The 21,335-nt window shown below is 43.6% G+C and overlaps 2 protein-coding genes across 4 annotated transcripts in view; one reads left to right on the top strand and one right to left on the bottom strand.

Annotated features, from left to right (window-relative positions):
- Positions 1-6,143, top strand: part of marchf5 (membrane-associated ring finger (C3HC4) 5) — a 121,471-nt gene extending 115,328 nt beyond the window's left edge. The window contains exons 5-6 of the mRNA XM_084322187.1: positions 3,335-3,501; positions 5,405-6,143. Coding sequence (XP_084178313.1) covers positions 3,335-3,501; positions 5,405-5,527 — 290 coding nt within the window. The 3' untranslated portion in view covers positions 5,528-6,143. The remainder of the gene's footprint in view (positions 1-3,334; positions 3,502-5,404) is intronic.
- A 2,663-nt stretch (positions 6,144-8,806) lies between these two features.
- Positions 8,807-21,335, bottom strand: part of ide (insulin-degrading enzyme) — an 86,578-nt gene continuing 74,049 nt past the window's right edge. For all 3 annotated transcript variants that reach the window (XM_084322181.1, XM_084322182.1, XM_084322183.1), the window contains 3 exons: positions 12,569-12,641; positions 12,397-12,464; positions 8,807-12,287 (listed from right to left, as the gene is read on the bottom strand). In XM_084322181.1, the coding sequence (XP_084178307.1) occupies positions 12,192-12,287; positions 12,397-12,464; positions 12,569-12,641 (237 nt within the window). In that variant the 3' untranslated portion in view covers positions 8,807-12,191. The remainder of the gene's footprint in view (positions 12,288-12,396; positions 12,465-12,568; positions 12,642-21,335) is intronic.

The following is a 21,335-nucleotide window of genomic DNA, read 5'->3' as shown; positions in this document are numbered from 1 at the left end:
TCTTATCAATGGCCTTTTTCAGTGTTTAGCATTGTTTCCTGTAGGGCTGACCTTCGAAGCTTTTTTTGGCAATCGAAGCTTCGGGGCCGAGCATCGATTTTAATTTTTTTGTTTTTCTATATAATTTTTTTTGTTTTTTTTTATCTTATGTTGTGGGACTTGTACAGCACTTTGGTAAACTTTGTTGTTTTTAAATGTGCTCTATAAATAAAGTGGATTGGATTAATTAATTAAGTAGCCCCTTTCGTGACTGTGACGCAGCCAACAAGGTTTCACTCTGTGTGATTTAATTCAAGGTGGATCGCTGTTGTCGTTTGAACAACTTCAGATTTCATGGGAACTACCAATCCCCCAAATCAAGAATGTTTAAGATGAATGAAGTAAGATTTTGATTATTTGAAATATGGCCTGTGTAGACTAAACTATGCACAGAATTATGTCAGTCTACAGGGTCCGGATTCTACATGGTCCGGCAATGTAGACCTTGTAGACTCCACTACAGACCAATTATCAGTGAATGTTTATGCATTTTTAAGAAGGGCTACTTCCACAAAAAAACAAAGAACTCACCAAAACATCTCAGTAGCACCTTATCTAAATGTTCTATTTCATATATGGAGATTCATATTTATTTATGTATTGCATGCATTTCTACATTATATTTCCTATTTAGTTTATTCATCCCAGTATCTTTCTTTCTTATGTGTGGAATTCTACAAGGCATGTAGGTGTATATGTGTTTGAGGATGATATCCTTCAAACAGGCAATAGTGATGATATAATTTGGGCAGTGCTGAGCTGGGTTACTTTCCTCCAGTGTATTTGTCCCCCGGCCCCACCCAATGGCCCCATGCGCACACACATACACACACACACACATACACACACACACACACATACACACACACACACACACACACACACACAAAAATCGAAGTAAAAAAAAATTGAAAAAAAATTCATATATATATATATATTTTTAACTTCGATTTTTTTTTATGTTCGAAGCTTCGAAGTATTTAAGACAGCCCTAGTTTCCTGGCTAGGTGGACTAATATTAATAGGATCTATGTCTCTAATTTTCATATTGGCGCATTCTTCCAATTATCCTCTCACAATATTCACCTTCTGAAAATGTGCATATCTGTGATGTCAGAGATTTCTCAGCTGCATAATAATGTGGCAGTTGGTGTGGCAGTTGCCACCAGGCCACACAGTGGTTGGAGCCCAGCCTCAAAACGGCTTAAGATCTTGAGGTAGAATAATGCTGTTTTTGAGTACTTTATTAGAAATACAAAACAATGATTATTTTTTTAAGAAAACCTTACAGAGGTGTTCCATAGACTCTCAGGAATTGTGTAAAAGTGCCCAAATAGTGAAAGAAATAGTAGTTATAGTAGTTAAATAGTTCCTTTTTAAATTCACCCTGTGTCCTTCTTCTGTGTTTCTGATGGACTCACTAAAAAGTGCATGGTGACATACTATATCTAGCTATATGTTTTGTGAACGTGTTCCTGTATAGAAAAGTATTTAATATTCTAGGATTATTATGCTCTTGATGGAAACTGAAATAACCTGGGGACTGCCTGGTCGTTAACATACATGGGTCACTGTGAATGTCAAGTATATAGCACTCTAAAGAATATAAAAACGACTTGACTAGTTTAAACTAGGAGCAGGCTTATAATAATATTTGTATGATTCTCAAGATAAAACACTTCAGAATCTTCAATATCACCGATATTTCAAGGGTCACTTATACTAGGGTAGTATTGGTATATCCTACCACCCTAGCCCACTCTGGGATAGGGTAGGAGCTCCATAATGCAGAGTGAGGGATGATGACTTTGTGAATCAGTGATGTATAGCTGTGGTGGTCTATGAGCACACAAACAGCCAGGCTCAGCCAGACCTCAGCCAGAGCGCACAGCCTTATCTACCTGCGAGATCAGCTGGCTGAGGTCTGGAACCTGATGCCCTCAACGCACGCGCCCTCCACAGAGTCCTTAGTTACCATGGCAACCACTCACTGCAGAGATACTTGTAACATTGCGGATTTTGCCATTCATTGATTATACCGGTGGACCATAGAGAGGCACACTGAGTGTTTGTAAGTAAGGCTGAGATGATATACCATTTGGAAGAATCGATAAATCGTGACAAAATTATCGATATAGATATATATATTTCTTTATTGTTTTGCATGTGATTTTTCTTTTTTTTTAAGTTTAAAATACTTTTTTCTTAAAGAGAAGAAAATCGACAAATGACGGCACTTATCGATTTCATGCAGTTATCGATAAGTGGTCTCAGCCTTAACTCATTGACCGCCGGGGATTAGTCATCGCCCTATGGTCGCATTGCCACACGTTAAAATATAGGACTGAGTCACCTTGTTTTAGAGCTAAATCTATATTTTATATTATAGCTATGGATACAATACCATGGTCATTTGGCAGTAACTATCTAACGTTCAAGATGCAAAAAAGGAAAAAAAAATTCAATCCATATGTTCCCGTTTTATACCGTGGTGAATATAAGTATGGTTTTAGAGCGGTCTAGGGTAATTCATGAAATCCTGAGTTAAAGCCCTATACGTCAATTCCACTATACACGTTGCCATTTCTTGCCTGTAAACGCTATTATCCCGAAATCAAATCTAGATCATCGCTATTATGTTCCATCATGAAAGCATGAAAGGGGGGGGGGGGGGGGGGGTCGTTTCTGATTATTTGATTGTCAGTAACGGCATTTGCATTGAACACTAAAAACGGTTATCAGCCTGATCGGTATGAAAGCATTGCAGGATCAAGCAAAAATGTATGTCAAATCGCCCTTATTATTATTCCAAAAATAATATTCCAATTGTTTGATCGCCATCAGGTATATCCAATGTCCATTTCGTCGACGGCATAATTCACCACAACATATTGATCGGAGATATTTGACGTGCTTCGATGGAACCGGGAGAACCACTCCCCTCGCCCGACAAGGAAAAGTGAAACCGGAGAGCTGTGGCCGTCCCACAGAGAAGGATACAAGGATAGAAAGGGTGCTCGATACCGCCGTCTAGCGTGATGCGGCCGGTATTGCACTTTTACATTCTCATGAGGATCCCCTATGTTAACCCCGAGTCCGTGCGCCTGTAATGAATAGAAATATCGAATAAAAGAAATAACGATCAAATAACGAGTATACTCGTTGGCGTTCAACGATTGGCAGCCAATAACGAGTATACTCGTCGATGGCGGGGAATGAGTTAATTGTAAGCTAAAAGAACATGTGCGTACATCTACTCTTGACCTCAGACCCCTGTTGCTTGTCTCCTGCTTAGGGATCGGATACCCGGTTCCTCGGATCCCGGCAGAGGCCAGCCCCTTGGCGGACCACGTGTCGGCCACGCGGATCCTGTGTGGCGCCCTGGTCTTCCCCACCATCGCTACCATCGTGGGCAAGCTCATGTTCAGCAGTGTCAACTCCAACCTGCAGAGGACCATTCTGGTGCTGGTTCAACTCTATCTTTATTCTATCTTTATTCCATATTATTTATCAGGGACCAAGTATAGGCTCATAAAGATATAAATTATAAACCTCTAATAAGTCACGAAATACACTCCAAAACGTTCCTGTAAACATGTTGTGACATGTGTATTTACCACGTGGAGATTATTTTTCTTTTTACATTTTCATTAAAAAAAAAAATTGCCAAACCACTGTTGCCTGGGCGCAGTGATTTCATCACCTCAAAAGCCATGTTTTTTTTTTTAAACTGGCATCACTGAGCTGAGGTCCACCCAGGCAGCAGTGGTTTGGCAAAACAAATTTCTGAGTATATAATATATACTCTGAAATTTATAAAAAAAAATATTATTATTTATAATTATTATTTATAAAAAAAACATTTCTCCACGTGGTAAATACACAGGTCACAACATGTTTACAGGAACATTTTGGAGTGTATTTCGTGACTGTTGGGAACTAGGCTACACTACTGGCACACCTACTTCCAGTGAATGACGCTAAGCTAGGCTAATGGAGCGGCTGTTCCCTAAGCCTAATGCATGCACAGAGAATAAAAGGGTATGTATCTGCTTGTCTAACTCCAGGGTAGATGGCAAATAAGATAATTTCCCAAAAAGTTGGTGTGTTCCTTTAACAACCCATGTTAGCCCCACACAAGAAACAACTGGGTTCCATAGTGTTAACAACCCATGCTAGCCCCACACAAGGAACAACTGGGTTGCATGGAGTTGTGCTACTGCAGCTCTGGCCAGAAATTCCTCTGGATTCTAGTTCTGGAGCGCGACCACAGCTAGCGTGGCTTGTAAAGATAAAACAACTGTAACGGAGGTCAGAAATAAAGGCATGTTCCACTACTGTTTATACTGTGTAGGTCACAAACATGCAGTTTTCACATCAAACACACATAGTCAAAAGATGCTCTTTCATTGTGTTTGTACACTGGTGGACTAGAGGCAGCATCAAGCAAAACAGCAGTGAACACGAGGAGAGGCTGGATTATAAGTAAATTTTTTACTAATCTTGTTAATCTGTAACCGACACAATCTAAACTCTGTGGGAATGCCTTTATTTTCATCGTGTGTCACGGTAGTCGTGAGCTTTGAATCATTTTTTATCTCTAAAAGCCATGCTAGCTAGTCACGCTCCAGAACTTGAGTACAGATTAATGAGCCAGGAGCATGATTCAGCTTTTTACATTTAGAATGTTTTGTGTGTCCCAAACTAAGCAACCGATTCTCCTTGATCACCCGCTTGGTGTGATTGGGGCAAATGTGCTTAGCTAGCTCTACTGCTAACATCAGTCAGTTCGCTGAATCACAAGCCAGATCCATCAGTCATACACATGGAGACAGACAGACACACAGACATATGCACCCCTCCCTCTCTGAGCAGGTGAAGACAGCAGGGTAACTGGAGCAGCAGGGTGGTGTTATATGAGCCGCCTTGCCCTCACTAAACACTCTGTTCTCCACGACTATGGCTCTTCAACACACACACACACCAACATTCTGTTTTCTTTGACCTTACATAACCATTAACAAAATCTCCTGTCATGTAAATGCTTGAGTGAAGGGCTCCAAGATATGAGCAATGTTAATAATAATAATAATAATAATCACAATTAGTGTTTAAATTGATCAAAATCCTGCCAGAAAAGGAAAGAATAGTAGTTTACATCAGAATTGTGTTGCTAGGAAACAGCTTGGGCCCAAATGTATTTCCTGTCAGCTACTGCATTAGCAAACACTGCAACAGGAAATCTACTTGGGCCCATTTAGGACTGTTTATGAAAAGTTCTATACTAAACAGGGAAAACCATCTAATCTATACACATTAATTTACTTTGATGTTGAGGTAATGGTGTGTTGTGTTGTGCCTACAGGGTGGCATTGCCTTTGTGGCGATCAAGGGAGCGTTCAAGGTGTACTTCAAGCAGCAGCAGTACCTTCGACAAGCCCATCGCAAGATCCTCAACTTTCCCGAGCAGCAGCAGGAGGAGGCCTGAGGCAGCTTGGGTTGTCTCACACTCGCACACTTAGTCCCGGGTGGTGGTGGTGGCTGAAGAGATGTACTGTATGACAGGAGGAGACCTGAGGCACCTTGGGTTGTCTCACACTTGCACACTTAGTCCCGGGTGGTGGTGGTGGCTGAAGACATGTACTGTATGGCAAACTCTTTGAGAAGAAACTTCTGGTCCAACAGACATCCTTCCTACGTCTCTTGCGTCCCGACTGACCACCGTTGACACCCAACACCAACCCCCCCCCCCGCAGAGTGATGATTAGTGGCACGGCCCACGTTTGTGCTACGATTATCGCCTCTGCGTTTCTGCGACTTCCAAGGCTTTGAGGAAGGCAGATGAGACTTTTGATGCAGACACAAGCACACGTGTAGTCAGTGAATAAATAGGTCGATACAAACACACAGAACTTTTTCTTCCCCCAGGAATGTGACTTGTTTTGCGACTGCCGGTGTTGCAGTCAGTGAGTTTGGATGTGTTTTGGTTTTTTCTTTCCTTTTCAACGAGTTTTGATGTTTTTTTTTTAAGAAGAAAGAAACCAGGGCCACGTGTAATTAGAACGTTTTATAATAATAAAAACAAGATAGTTTTTTAATGTTCATTTTGCAGATTTCAAAGTCTAGTTTATATTATGGAATGAGGAATATAGTTTTTCTTTGTTTATGAAATGTATTTTAAAGGTCACATATTATACTCTTTTGAACAAGTTAATATAGGTCTCTGAAGTCCCCAAAACATGTCTTTACCCTTCTGTTTCATTCCTGGTCCAGATGGGCTGTTTGTGTCTGTAGCTTTAAATGCAAATGGTTCATGTTTTTCCCAAACTACACAGAATGGCAGGGGAACCGGCTCACAAAATTCAGATAAAACTGTCAAACTAGGAGTTGCAGATGAAATATGAATTCAGACCCAACAATTACATATCCTTTTCCAGCATAAAATATTGTCAGAAACATATTTTAGTGAACCGTTCAGGTGGAAAAAGAGCAAGCAATGTTTATGAGCAAGTCGCCATCTAGAAAATCGAGGGAGATGCAAATCTGAACGGCTCGTCTAAAGGCACAGTTTCTGAACAGGCTGTGTGCATAATCTGACTTGGTTGTCTTATTTCACAGTTTGTGTGTTGGAACCATCAGAGACCCAAATGTTTGCACAAGCACTGAAAGTGTGTTTTTGCATAATATGTGACCTCTAAAGTGACAAATTATAGAATGTGTATGTAGAGGAAATGCTACATACCACAAAGCTTCTAGCACAGAGACATGTCACCTGCTCTTAACACTTTGAGTGCCACTCACGAGATATCTCGGGTTTTTAATAGTGACGTTGAATGCCACTCACGAGATTTCTCGGATTTTTTTTTTTTTTTTGCGATCTGAAAAATTATTGCATCACCCGAGCCTACCCGAGTATAGCCAAGCGGCGCCGGCGATCACTGTGGAAAAAAGCGTCCCCTGTCGTCTCCCAGATGACATAAGTGATTTTGGAATGGACTCAATGAAAATGAATGGGGGAAAAAATCCGGTACTCCACATTTTCCAGTCCACTGATCCAGCCGGGGTTACCACAGTTCATTCTGGAACCTCAGATCCCCGCTGATCATGGAGTTCTACAGTATCGCGTTGGATCCATACACGTATCGATTTTTTCGAATGGTGATCAGGAATTGGAATATACCAGTTGGATACCATCTGATGTCAGGTAAGGACACTGTTATCAGTGTTAGGATAATCAGAGTAAGTTTGATGAAGATATAGGCTGTTTTGTGAAATGTCTTCTTTCGGTTTCACTGTAAAAGTCAGAGAGGAAATCAACGAGGCGATTATCCGTGCACGGCCGTAATGTGCTTGCGTGCACGTATAATATTGATCATCTAGCGTTTATTTGAAAACGATTCATAAAAAGGCCGACGAATATCAACGTTGTGGAATATTCCACTAAAAGACGATTTTCATAGAATGCTCCAGAATTAGCTGTTTTTTATATCAAAATGGGGGCTTTTCTAACTGCTCTGAAACGGAAACGACGCGATAAAAAAACAATCTGCCTTGACAGCACTGACTGGAAAATAGTCTTTGATAATGCAATGGGCAGATTAGACACATAGCCATAATTTAAAACATAGATTAGGCGATATTAACATTGGCGCCGATGGTGGCAGCGCCGATGGTGGCATTCAGCCGGTAAAAAGGAAAACCAGGCGTGGCGCTCAAAGTGTTAACTCTTCCCACATGGCATACAGTAACTTGTGACTATTGCTAATGTACTCTTCATGATACTCCAATAATAATATCCTATCTATTGCGAACTTAGCTCCAACATGGTGACTGCAGAAAATAAGCTACAAGTAGTCTTAACTAGTGTGTTTTTAGACTCTACCATTACTTTGGAGTCTATTTTTTATACACATATGCCTTGAAAGTGTTCCAACGTTGAGTTCCTTTTTTGAGATTTATTGTATTTCTCCCTTTGTTGAAATGTTCCCCATGTGGTTTATTTTTAAGCCCCAGCTCCCTACAAGCTTGGGTCTGTCATGAGATTACTTTTAAAGAGATACAACTCTGCCACGAGAGATGACTGTAAAGAGATACAGAACAGAAGTCTGCATGGATATGGATTTTGAGGGACTTAAAAGCTTTGCAGCTGCGTGATCATCTTTCCGTTATGGAACAATTGCCATTATTTATTCCCCCCCCCAAGCTTCGGGTGACTCACATGATGCTCGATGATGCAGCACTTGTCATAGAAAGATGTGAAAACCTAGCTTCAAAGTGGAAGGTATTCAGAACGGCAGTGAGCCTGATCAGAAGCCTTTTTGGCAGTTCACCTCAATATTACCTTGTACACAGCATTGTTTTTTTTCTTTTATTTTTTAAGGCATTTCAGGCAAACTTCTGCTCTTCTTCATTTCAACCAGTGATGGGAGCATGTAGAACCAGTCTACAGTATATGATTCTTGTATAAAAAAGGCATGCCATACAACCAACCACTTGAATATTTAATGTACACACATCTCTCTAAGCTGTGCCTGCTGTCCTACCATGGTCCGCTCAGCTTCTCCAGTCACTGGAAAGACTCCATTATGCCAAAAGAATGACCGTCAAGTTTGTGTAAAATGTATTGTACAGACATTTTGCTTCTGAATTTAGTTTCATAGTCTGTGAATAAATGTATTTTTCCAAACTTTGGAAGTAGATGCCTTGTTGGGAGACGGGAAGAAACGTGCACTACAATTTCTCTTGAATAAAGACCAATAATTAGAACTTCCATTCAGTCATTTATTAATTAGAAACACAGGAAATAAATGATAATATAACTCAAAATACATCCGCATTCTGCATCGCTGGGCCGTGAACATGTCTTGAAGCAAGCAAAACTCAGCCAGCCAATCACAATCTTGTCAATTCCCAAAGACACTCTGAAATGAAAGTTTAGTGATTTGTTTAATTAACTCAAAGCCAGTTGTCTACTTCACTCTGTAAACTCAACATGGCCCACCCCATCCTGATGTCATGTTTACATCATTCTTGAATACTTGACATGAACAACTGATCGGTAAACCTGACATCCCACTCGAAAGCAGTGGCGTTTCTACCAAAGATACACTAGTCTCAACTGGAAATGTCTTTAGTACAGTATTAATTCATAAAAGGATCAGACTAGCTACAAAGTAAACCCATTAGTTTAAATTTGGTTGTTAAACATAGTAAAATGCTGGAAAACATTGAAGAAGCGTTCAGTACCACATAATCTTGACATACAACACAAGACTTCTTTATTCAAAATGTAATTTTGTTTTCACCCATCCTTCAAAATAAACATTTAATTAAATGCAGCATCACATGATGGAGCTAGGCCTGGAAGAGAAGGTCTGACGGGAGAGGGTCTCATAAAGCTGACGTTGCCCGTTTTCTAGAGTGGTTGGCAGCTCCAGCCAGCAGTGGTTTGACTTGGCAAGGCTGATAGCACCTGAGAGAGCAGGCCATGTTTACATGACCGAGATGAGTAGCCACGCATGGCCAACCACTCAGAATGGCCCCCTCTCCATGATTTAGGCTGGGAGGAAATCAGGGGGCCTGGGAGCACAGCGCGTAGACAGAACTGCAGTAACATGTTACTCCACAATGCAGAACACACTTTATTTTTTTCCATCCACAGCGCTTCCCAGGTCCAAATCCGTAGTTTATTGCTTAGGTAGAGAAGTGCATTATATATATATGTAACGGATGGTATCGTGAAGCGCAGTCAAGAAGGGCTGGGCAAGGCGCTCGCCACTAACGCAGGAGATGCTGGGTTTGAACCCAGCTCTCTGCGTTGCTTCCGGCTTGGCTGGTCGTTCATACTAACACAATTGGCAGTGTTAGGGGTGGGAAAGCCGGTGGGTGGGGATCGGACGTTGTGAACAGCGACTCCTACAGGTTGGTTGGTGCGCCTGTACAGCAGAATCGGGAAGCAACGGGGGCAGCGTGAGCCTCCCACGCATTACTCCTCGCCACAGAGATCGCGCTGTTCAGGTGAAAAGATGCGACTGCTGCCTCCTCGTGTACCGGAGGGGACACGTGATGCAAGGCTTGGTCCACATTGCAGCCGACCAGTGGGAGGCATGGTCTAACAACGTTCGAGACAGGGGAGGGTAGAATTGGATAATACGAAATTGGGATGGGAGAAAAATTGAAAAATGGGGAGAAAAAGTAGATAAAAAAAAGGACTGGGATGAGTAGCGGTGCCAGGATGGTATCGTGAAGCACAGTCACGAAGGGCTGGGGTGAGTAGCGATGCTATGGGTTAAACTCCCTCTCACATCCTCAAAAGACGCAGACACGTTACAAAGAAGTGAATTCACCTCTTGATATAGCGGTCTGTGTTGCTGCCCACGGTGTGAGAGACCGGGGGTTCAACTCCCACTCAGGGCATAGAAGTTTGAGGTGACGTTGTCACAACCGTTATATATATATATATTCAGGAACAAATCAGCTCAATAGGTAGAAGGCTCTCTTCAACTCCATTAAGACGTATGAAATGTTTGACATGATTCTTTTTGAGGTGGAAAAGGAGCTGCTAGACATTTATGCTGGAGTAAATCATTTGAATGTTTTTATTTGGTTGTTCCTCAAACCCCCAAGGTCGAGTTGAATAATGCCAGCAATCTTCTCCAAGTCTGACCCAACCCAAGTCTGACCCAAGACAAGGAGTGCTCACTTTCTAATACAGCCCAGCTAGAACCGCCCAACACAAACGGACTGAAGCCCGTGGAAAGGCACAAGCTACACTAAGTCTCACACGCAGACAGATATAGTAAGAAATTCACTCGAGCCTAAAGGAAGAAATGAATGCATCATGTTCTACAGCAGTCGACTTCATTCAAAATTAGGGGAAAAAATAACGACCATGAAAGCAATATGTGTTCATTTATGACGCCAAAGTACCAACATAAATGACAAACACTTAAAATAAGTTTTATTTCTTACCAATCTCTAAATGAAATCAAAAGCAACAAACCTGGAGGTCCCCCTGAGATGCTGTCTGGATGATATAGGACTATAGACGGCACTCAATTGACCGTATTCACACCAGTGGCCATTTTGCCCTTTTATGTCACGCTCAGGTTGGCATTCCTCTCAGCCGAAAGGAATGCCAACCTGAGCACGACATGAGAGCAAAAACATCGGCAGTGTGCATGCGGTCAAAGAAAGAAAAGGGAACATTCATGGACACGTTTTCTCCACCGAATGATCAATTCATAAACGGCTCCTCAAGAGGGTCCCAACATTTTACCAGTTTTAAAAACAGTTTCAAAACCGGTACAGGGCTTAAAATCCATCTACCATGAGGCTGATATTCTTCAGACGTACTTCAATTTGAATAAAACATTCCGCTATGCGGCACATGGAACTCTGTCTCTCTGTGATAACATAACAAGTCAAGGGGGGGGGTGCCTCGGAGTTCCATAGCAAAGATCTAACAGTCCAGCGTGATTCAAATGAAAAACAAACTACAGCGGTGGTGGAGCTAGTCTCCCGCACCTCGCAGCGCTTCCTCTCCATCATGCTAAACCGGCAAGTCATTCTCAACAAAGCAGCACGTCACTGTGAGTCATTCAGATTAAAACACACTTCCTATTCATTTTTAATAAGGATACTTATTAAGTACTGGTACTTAATAAGTACTTGTTTAACAAGGTATCTGGCTTTTTTTTTTATGCCATTAAAACGCTGTACTATACGGTCTTCTAGCGACAGTCTACGCGATACCGTGAATGTGAGTGTGTTGCATCTTCCTTCGAGAGGCTAGAATGAGGGGCAAGTGTGTGGTGTGACCTCTACCGTTTTATCACAGCTCTGACGACAACCACGGCTAAGTTTGGTGAATCAAACACACGTTTTCTTCCTCAAGCACCTCCTCCAGCCTGCTATTCATGCACACACGCAAACATACACACACACTTGGTCACAAACACACACGCACGCATGCAGGCTGTTCCCGACTCCAGGTGACTGGGTGGGGGAGGGAGGGGGTTATGGAGGGGTCAGAGAGAGGTCCCCCAGTGCCTTCCCAGCACTCCTGTACTGCTCTGGGCCTCGGGCCGGCCGGCCGGCCACAGACACACACACACACACACACACACCCACACACACACACACACCCCCTCTCAGAGCTTGGCAGCCATGAAGTTGATGTGGGGCTTGGCCAAAGGGAACAGCGGCAGGCTCCTCTTGAACTCAGTCATGTCCTCCACCAAGGTCGGCTGGGAAAGAGACATGTTGGCAAAGTGAGTGTTTGTGGTGTAACTCCCCATGGAGAAAGAGACATGAATTAACACTTCAACAGGAAGACATGGAGAGTATCATTGCTACCTGTGGCAGGGAGGGAGCTGGGGCCAGATTTACATCATTCTGGGCAGGGAACTCTCCCACGATGGGGCCTAATACAGACGGGACAAATCACATGTTAGCAATCTGAACCACGACACCAATCAGACAAGTTATCTCATGGTGTCACCAGTCATCAACCATATGAGCTACTCACAGGAATCCATCTCCCTAGATAGGACGTGTACAGACACTTTATGTCTCTTAGGGGCATCGATGGCCAGCAGGTCCTGCAAGGAGAGACAGTCGGTCAGGAAGAGCTCAGTCTCGGTACAGAGGATTACACTGGTAAAGAACACTGCCCCTCATCTGTATTCAGAGCCCATTCCGGTGACCGTAGCTATGATTGCCATCGATAGTGCATCAGAAATGCATTAGGCCTGTTCTGCATGGGGCCTGGAATAGTTTCTGCGGAGGTAAGATAAGTCTCTCACTGGCCGTGTCTCCTTGAAACATGCAGGCAGGCCGCGATGAAACCAGTCATTGTTACAGTTGATATGCTGGGAGCGTCCCGTCTGTGTCACCGCTATGAATAGAAGCAGCACAATGCAGAGGAAGACAGGACGCAGGGGAGGATGAGACAGGAGAGGAGACACAGGGGAGGATGAGACAGGAGAGGAGACGCAGGGGAGGGTGAGACAGGAGAGGAGACACAGGAGAGGATGAGACAGGAGAGGATGAGACAGGAGAGGAGACACAGGAGAAGAGACACAGGGCAGGAGACACAGGAGAGGAGACACAGGAGAAGAGACACAGGAGAAGAGACACAGGGGAGGAGACACAGGAGAGGAGACACAGGAGAAGAGACACAGGAGAAGAGACACAGGAGAAGACACAGGGGAGGAGACACAGGAGAGGAGACACAGGAGAAGAGGAAACGCAGGGGAGGATGAGACAGGAGAGGAGACACGGGGGAGGATGACACAGGGGAGGAGACACAGGAGAAGAGACACAGGAGAGGAGACACAGGAGAAGAGACACAGGAGAGGAGACACAGGGGAGGAGGAGACACAGGAGAAGAGACACAGGAGAGGAGACACAGGAGAGGAGACACAGGAGAGGAGACACAGGAGAGGAGGAGACACAGGAGAGGAGGAGACCCAGGAGAAGAGGAGACACAGGAGAAGAGGAGACACAGGAGAAGAGACACAGGAGAGGAGACACAGGAGAGGAGACACAGGAGAAGAGACACAGGAGAGGAGACACAGGAGAGGAGACACAGGAGAGGAGACACAGGAGAAGAGACACAGGAGAAGAGACACAGGAGAGGAGACACAGGAGAGGAGACACAGGAGAAGAGACACAGGAGAGGAGACACAGGAGAGGAGACACAGGAGAGGAGGAGACACAGGAGAAGAGGAGACAGGAGAGGAGACACAGGAGAGGAGACACAGGAGAGGAGACACAGGAGAAGAGGAGACACAGGAGAAGAGACACAGAAGAGGAGACACAGGAGAAGAGGAGACACATGGGAGGAGACACAGGAGAAGAGGAGACACAGGAGAAGAGACACAGAAGAGGAGACACAGGAGAAGAGGAGACACAGGAGAAGAGGAGACACAGGAGAAGAGGAGACACATGAGGAGACACAGGAGAAGAGGAGACACAGAAAAGGAGACACAGGAGAAGAGGAGACACAGGAGAAGAGGAGACACAGGAGAGGAGACACAGGAGAGGAGACACAGGAGAGGAGACACAGGGGAGGAGACACAGGGGAGGAGACACAGGAGAGGAGACACAGGAGAGGAGACACAGGAGAGGAGACACAGGAGAAGAGGAGACACAGGAGAAGAGGAGACACAGGGGAGTAGACACAGGAGAAGATGGGACACAGGGGAGGAGACACAGGAGACACATGAGAAGAGGAGACACAGGAGAAGAGGAGACACAGGAGAAGAGGAGACACAGGGGAGTAGACACAGGAGAAGAGGATACACATGAGAAGAGGAGACACATGAGAAGAGGAGACACATGAGAAGAGGAGACTAGGGATGCCCCGATCACGTTTTTTGCCACCGATACCGATCACCGATCGTCGTGAGCCATATCGGCCGATACCGATCCGATACCGATCGTTTTTGATTAAAAAGAAATTAAAAATTATTTTATATACGTTTTTTTCTTTTTTTTTTAAATAAAATATATATATTATATAATTAGACTTGTACTTGTATTATCTGCGAGACATCGCCACCACGCAACAAGTCAAAATGCTCGCTATCTGCAAACAGCTCCACTGTCTGTGTGTACTCTAGTAGCCTCCAGCTCCAAAAAGGATTCTCCGGCGCTGCAGCGGGACCCTATTGGTAACGTTATGCTTTGGTCATTTCACATTCAGCAAGCCCTCAGCTCGAATACGCATTCAATCAATGTTATAAGACATTGATATCAGGAGCTATCTGTAGCTACTGCTAGCCGGCTAGATGACGTTAAGACAACTATTTAGTTCAATCGGACATTTCGTTTTGAACTGTGAACTAACGTCAGCTAACGCAAGCTAACGCAAGCTAACGGAGATATCAACATGGACTACTAGACTTCCTGGGGCATTTGTTGATATCCGGAGCTATCAGTAGCTAGCCGGCTAAATACCGTTAGACAATGCCTACTAAAAGTGAATAGTTGACTGGGTAATTTTGTTTAAACAGTAACGATAGCTAGGTAGCTAACGTTAGCTCAGGTCAAATGCACTATCTAGACTCAGCAGAGGAGGTCCGCCTCCTCTGTGTTTACAAACTCTACACGGGTACGGGCGGGGCTAGGGAGGAGGAGCAGTTTGCAGGTCCTGTGCGTCTGAGACAAGCGAGTGAGATATCCACTTGATCAGTTTCCGCGATCGGCGAATATGACTAATTATCGGAATTCCCCGATCGCATATTTATACTGATTATCGGCCGATAACGATCGGTGGCCGATCGATCGGGGCATCCCTAGAGGAGACACATGAGAAGAGGAGACACAGAAGAGGAGACACAGGAGAAGAGGAGACACATGGGAGGAGACACAGGAGAAGAGGAGACACAGGAGAAGAGACACAGGAGAAGAGGAGACACAGAAGAGACACAGGAGAAGAGGAGACACAGGAGAAGAGGAGACACAGAAAAGGAGACACAGGAGAAGAGGAGACACAGGAGAAGAGGAGACACATGAGAAGAGGAGACACAGGAGAGGAGACACAGGAGAAGAGGAGACACAGGAGAGGAGACACAGGAGAGGACGAGACACAGGAGAAGAGGAGACACAGGAGAAGAGGAGACACAGGAGAGGACGAGAGAGGTGGCGTGTGGGACTGGCGAGGTTCAGTCGGCAGCCGGTCTGCAGTTTTCCATTTGTCTTTGAATTTCTTTTGCAAAAGCTGCATGGGCCTGAGAGGTCGCAGTGTGGTGGGCTGAGCCCTTTATGGGCATCTTTCCTGTGTACCTCAGAGGAGACCTCAATACAAGTCCTCTTTTAACTGGCTGCCGACACGGACGGCATGAGAGACGGAACATTTATAGAATGAGATCATATCAGTTAAGAAAAGACAACACATTTCTGTAATTTTTAAATCATTGTTGACCAAAACATTTGCTTTGTTGTACATACATAAAAATGATGCGAGATCAGTCAATTCAAACTGAAACTCGTCATGTCTGGTAATGTTATCATGGGAATACATTCCCTGAGGTCCATTGATGTCCCTACATACCAGGAACATGCTAATGGACCCTGTAGAAGTGGAGACATCTTCCATTTCCATTTACTTGGGTATATACTTTTAGGCGAATCTTCTGAAAATATGGCTAGGGCTTAAGAGGAGTTAGGATAACATTGCTATTTTGGAACTTAACACCCTATTGACGGTCTGTCTACCACGTACCCGACAGATAATTAGCCAGCTACAATTTCCCTGCAGGCTCTCACTGGGCTACAATAGCAGACAATGGGCAATCATAAATCCTTTTAAAAAAACAACGATAAATGTGCTTTTCTGGGATGGGAAGCACAGGGTGTATTCTTACTGGTCTCAGTGTGCTCTCCTGTGAAATGTAGAGCATGTTCTATGAACACATCGTTTACCCCTGTTCATTCCCTACACTATGAACACATCGTTTACCCCTGTTCATTCCCTACACTACACTATGAACACATCATTTACCCCTGTTCATTCCCTACACTATGAACACATCATTTACCCCTGTTCATTCCCTACACTATGAACACATCGTTTACCCCTGTTCATTCCCTACACTACACTATGAACACATCATTTACCCCTGTTCATTCCCTACACTATGAACACATCATTTACCCCTGTTCATTCCCTACACTATGAACACATCGTTTACCCCTGTTCATTCCCTACACTATGAACACATCATTTACCCCTGTTCATTCCCTATACTATGAACACATCATTTACCCCTGTTCATTCCCTACACTATGAACACATCGTTTACCCCTGTTCATTCCCTACACTATGAACACATCATTTACCCCTGTTCATTCCCTACACTATGAACACATAAGTTACCCCTGTTCATTCCCTACACTACACTATGAACACATCATTTACCCCTGTTCATTCCCTACACTATGAACACATCATTTACCCGTTCATTCCCTACACTATGAACACATAATTTACCCCTGTTCATTCCCTACACTATGAACACATAAGTTACCCCTGTTCATTCCCTACACCAGGGCTATTCAACTGGCGGCCCGCGGGATGATTCTGACCGGCCCGCCAAAGATTACATGATAATAATAAAAAAAAAAAAAAAAATTACTTTTTTTTCTTCGTGTCAACGTTCACACGCACAATTGAGCCAAAAGTCACTCAATTAATGACAGATTTCATTGATAAATTGAGGGAAAACTTTGCAAGTCGATTTGATGAATTTGACATGTCCAGAGAATTGATGCATTTTGTGAGCAACCCATTTGCCAATGTAGCTGCTATTTCCACAAAAGGACAAGAGTTCCTTGCATCACTTCACATTGATGAAGGTCTCCTGCAACTTGAAATAATTGACATGCAAGCATCATCTGCTCTGAAGCAGGCACTTGAGAATGAATCCACCACTTTATCCACATTTTGGATAAAGTGTATTCATGTCAACACATTCCCCAAAATAAAAACGCTGGCAATATCTGTGCTAACAATGTTTGGCTCAACATACACCTGTGAATCCAGTTTCTCTCACATGAATGCCATTAAAACAAGCAACGTGCCTCCTTGACAAATGAGCATTTGCATCACTGTTTGCGGGTAGCCCTCACTTCCTATGAACCCTCTTTCTCTGCCATTGCCCAGTCAAAGAAGTGCAATCTCTCTCATTAGATGTGTGTATGTAGGCTAGGCCTGTCTGCCCCCCACCCCCCCCCCTGATGTTTGAGAGTTAAGAGTGGACAATAAGTGCTAATAAGATGCTGTGATTTGCTGTTGTTGCACAGACATGAAGCACTTTTTCATAAGCTCAGCTGCACTATAAATGTGTTTTTTTGTTCAAGTGTTGATGTTAGAATGTTCAGATGCACATCATGCACTTGTTTGTTTTTTATTTTATTTTTATATTGAAATGTTGAAGAGGAGATGTTGCAGTTGTTGCACAGTCATAAATGAAGCACTTTTTGCAGGAGATGTTGCAGATGTGGCACATAAATGAAGCACTTTTTTTTTAAAGTATACTACTTTTGCAATGTAGTTAAATAAAAGTTGTGAAAATGTGGTTGCGTGTTGTGTCAAGTGTCCATATATTCATAGCACGGGGAGGCGCCGTGGCAGTCCGGCCCCTGGCCCCTTGGGTTTCTGACAATGTGGCCCCCTGAACAATTTAGTTGAATAGCCCTGCCCTACACTATGAACACATCGTTTACCCCTGTTCATTCCCTACACTATGAACACATAAGTTACCCCTGTTCATTCCCTACACTATGAACACATCGTTTACCCCTGTTCATTCCCTACACTATGAACACATCGTTTACCCCTGTTCATTCCATTCCCTACACTATGAACACATCGTTTACCCCTGTTCATTCCCTACACTATGAACACATAAGTTACCCCTGTTCATTCCCTACACTATGAACACATCGTTTACCCCTGTTCATTCCCTACACTATGAACACATAAGTTACCCATGTTCATTCCCTACACTATGAACACATCGTTTACCCCTGTTCATTCCCTACACACTATGAACACATCATTTACCCCTGTTCATTCCCTACACTATGAACACATCGTTTACCCCCGTTCATTCCCTACACTATGAACACATCATTTACCCCTGTTCATTCCCTACACTATGAACACATCATTTACCCCTGTTCATTCCCTACACTATGAACACATCGTTTACCCCTGTTCATTCCCTACACACTATGAACACATCATTTACCCCTGTTCATTCCCTACACTATGAACACATCGTTTACCCCCGTTCATTCCCTACACTATGAATACATCATTTACCCCTGTTCATTCCCTACACTATGAACACATCATTTACCCCTGTTCATTCCCTACACTATGAACACATCGTTTACCCCTGTTCATTCCCTACACTATGAACACATCATTTACCCCTGTTCATTCCCTACACTATGAACACATCGTTTACCCCTGTTCATTCCCTACACTATGAACACATCGTTTACCCCTGTTCATTCCCTACACTATGAACACATCGTTTACCCCTGTTCATTCCCTACACTATGAACACATAAGTTACCCCTGTTCATTCTATACACACTATGAACACCAGGGGAGGAAATTAGGCCACTTTACTCGCCAATTGCGAGTATTTTTTACGTTTGGCGAGTAATTCATGAAGAGCACTCGCCAGTCTGACGAGTATTAGTAATTACAAAACAAAACAAAAAAATCATTCTGCAATCTGCTGATTCGCTCACTGGCACAAACCGAACTCTGACTCCCCCCTTGATTCCTCCCATTTGCGCCACATAATAATCAGACCATAACCAATGAACATCATCGTTGTACAGATGCGCTCTAAGCTCCTCCAATGAACACTCATTTTCTAGAAGATGCCGCCCATCTAGGGGAAGTGGACAGACCACTGCGCGCAGACCTACAAACTCCTGCCACCGGCAGCCGGCTTGACAACGTAGACAAACTTACAAAAACACATCAGTGGATGAAAATAATTGCATGTAGAGTCGTCGCTTTCGGATATCAGTGCGGTCTGACATGGGGGCGAACAACAGCACGCGACGCGTCTCCTTCGAGTCGGATGAGAATGACAAGTCAACCAGCATTAGCCGGCTAGCTACCTAGCATGTAACAAGCTACCATAACGCGCATTCAACATAGTGGACGACTATACTGAGCGGCTTTGCTTAAATGCAGCCGAGTGACATTTTATTATTACCGGGGTTCCCCCCATATCACCACTCGCCCATATGCCCTTCACAACGGTGATGTTGTCATACTTGGCATTCAGAATACACCTGCTGAACCCCTAGCGTTGTCGATTCGGTTCCAATGTATTGTCATCTTACAGCACAAGTACAGTACAACCAGAATACATTTGGCATACAACCAGAGTGCAAATGTAACAAGTCAAGTTCAAGTTGTTTTATTTAGCTATTACATTACAGTGAAATGCTTGGTTCTTTCACTGCCCAACTCAGTCCAACCTAAACCAGCCCAACCCAGTATTGATTGATTGATTGATTGAAAACTTTATTAACAGATTGCAGAATGGGTACAATACAGTACAGCTCAATACACACAATTGTTAAGGGGATGCAGACCAGAGAAGGACTTTCGTCTTGTTTACATCAGGGTCCCCCATTTCAGTCCCGTTTGCTTAATGCCTTGTCCACTTCCTCCACACTCCAATATGCCCTTCAACCCTGCTCCTGTCAAACCTGCTCTTTCCATTCCCTCCATCATGTCCCCCCTTTCTGATGAATATTTCCTGCACTTAGAGTCAGACACACATTCCTAGTAGTTGAGCTGTGATGAATGAATGAATGAAAACTTTATTTAACAGATTGCAGAATGGGTACAGTACAGTACGGCTCAATACATGCAATTGTTAAGGGGATGCAGACCAGAGAAAGACTTTCGTCTTGTTTACATCAGGGTCCCCCATTTTCAATTCATTTTCAATTCATCATTCAGTATAACCTAGACCAGCCCAACCCAGCATCTTTCACTGCCCAGTTCAGCCCAACCCAGTCCAGAATAGTTCCCTCTTTCATGTTAATATGTGATTTAATGATGTAATATTTTGAAGAGTAGAGACAGTGTGATTAATTTACTATGATTGAAAATCAATTTAGACGAAGACGTACAAAGAAGTAATTATCACAATTAGCGATTTTTTTTGTCTGGTAAAAAATCTGTTTGGCTGGTAAAAAAAATCAGATACTCGCCAGTTGGCTGGTAAGCCAAAAAGTTAGTTTCCTCCATATCGTTTACCCCTGTTCATTCCCTACACTATGAACACATAAGTTACCCCTGTTCATTCCCTACACACTATGAACACATAAGTTATCCCTGTTCATTCCCTACACTATGAACACATCATTTACCCCTGTTCATTCCCTACACACTATAAACACATCGTTTTGTGAGGACATGATAATGCGGCTTCATTATTAATCAATTAAACGTTAGTTTCCTTGGCTTGTGCAGCCGACTCAACACACACATACAGAGTCAGAGAGACTAGCGTCTCAGTGTGGGTGTAGAGACGTGGAACACAGAGTCAGAGAGACTAGCGTCTCAGTGTGGGTGTAGAGACGTGGAACACAGAGTCAGAGAGACTAGCGTCTCAGTGTGGGTGTAGAGACGTGGAACACAGAGTCAGAGAGACTAGCGTCTCAGTGTGGGTGTAGAGACGTGGAACACAGAGTCAGAGAGACTAGCGTCTCAGTGTGGGTGTAGAGACGTGGAACACAGA

This window comes from Notolepis coatsorum, assembly GCF_963971535.1.
Source record: "Notolepis coatsorum genome assembly, chromosome: 9".
NCBI lineage: Eukaryota > Metazoa > Chordata > Actinopteri > Aulopiformes > Paralepididae > Notolepis > Notolepis coatsorum.
The sequence above is the reverse complement of the archived record's forward strand: the minus strand, read 5'-3'. Positions and strand labels throughout refer to the sequence as shown.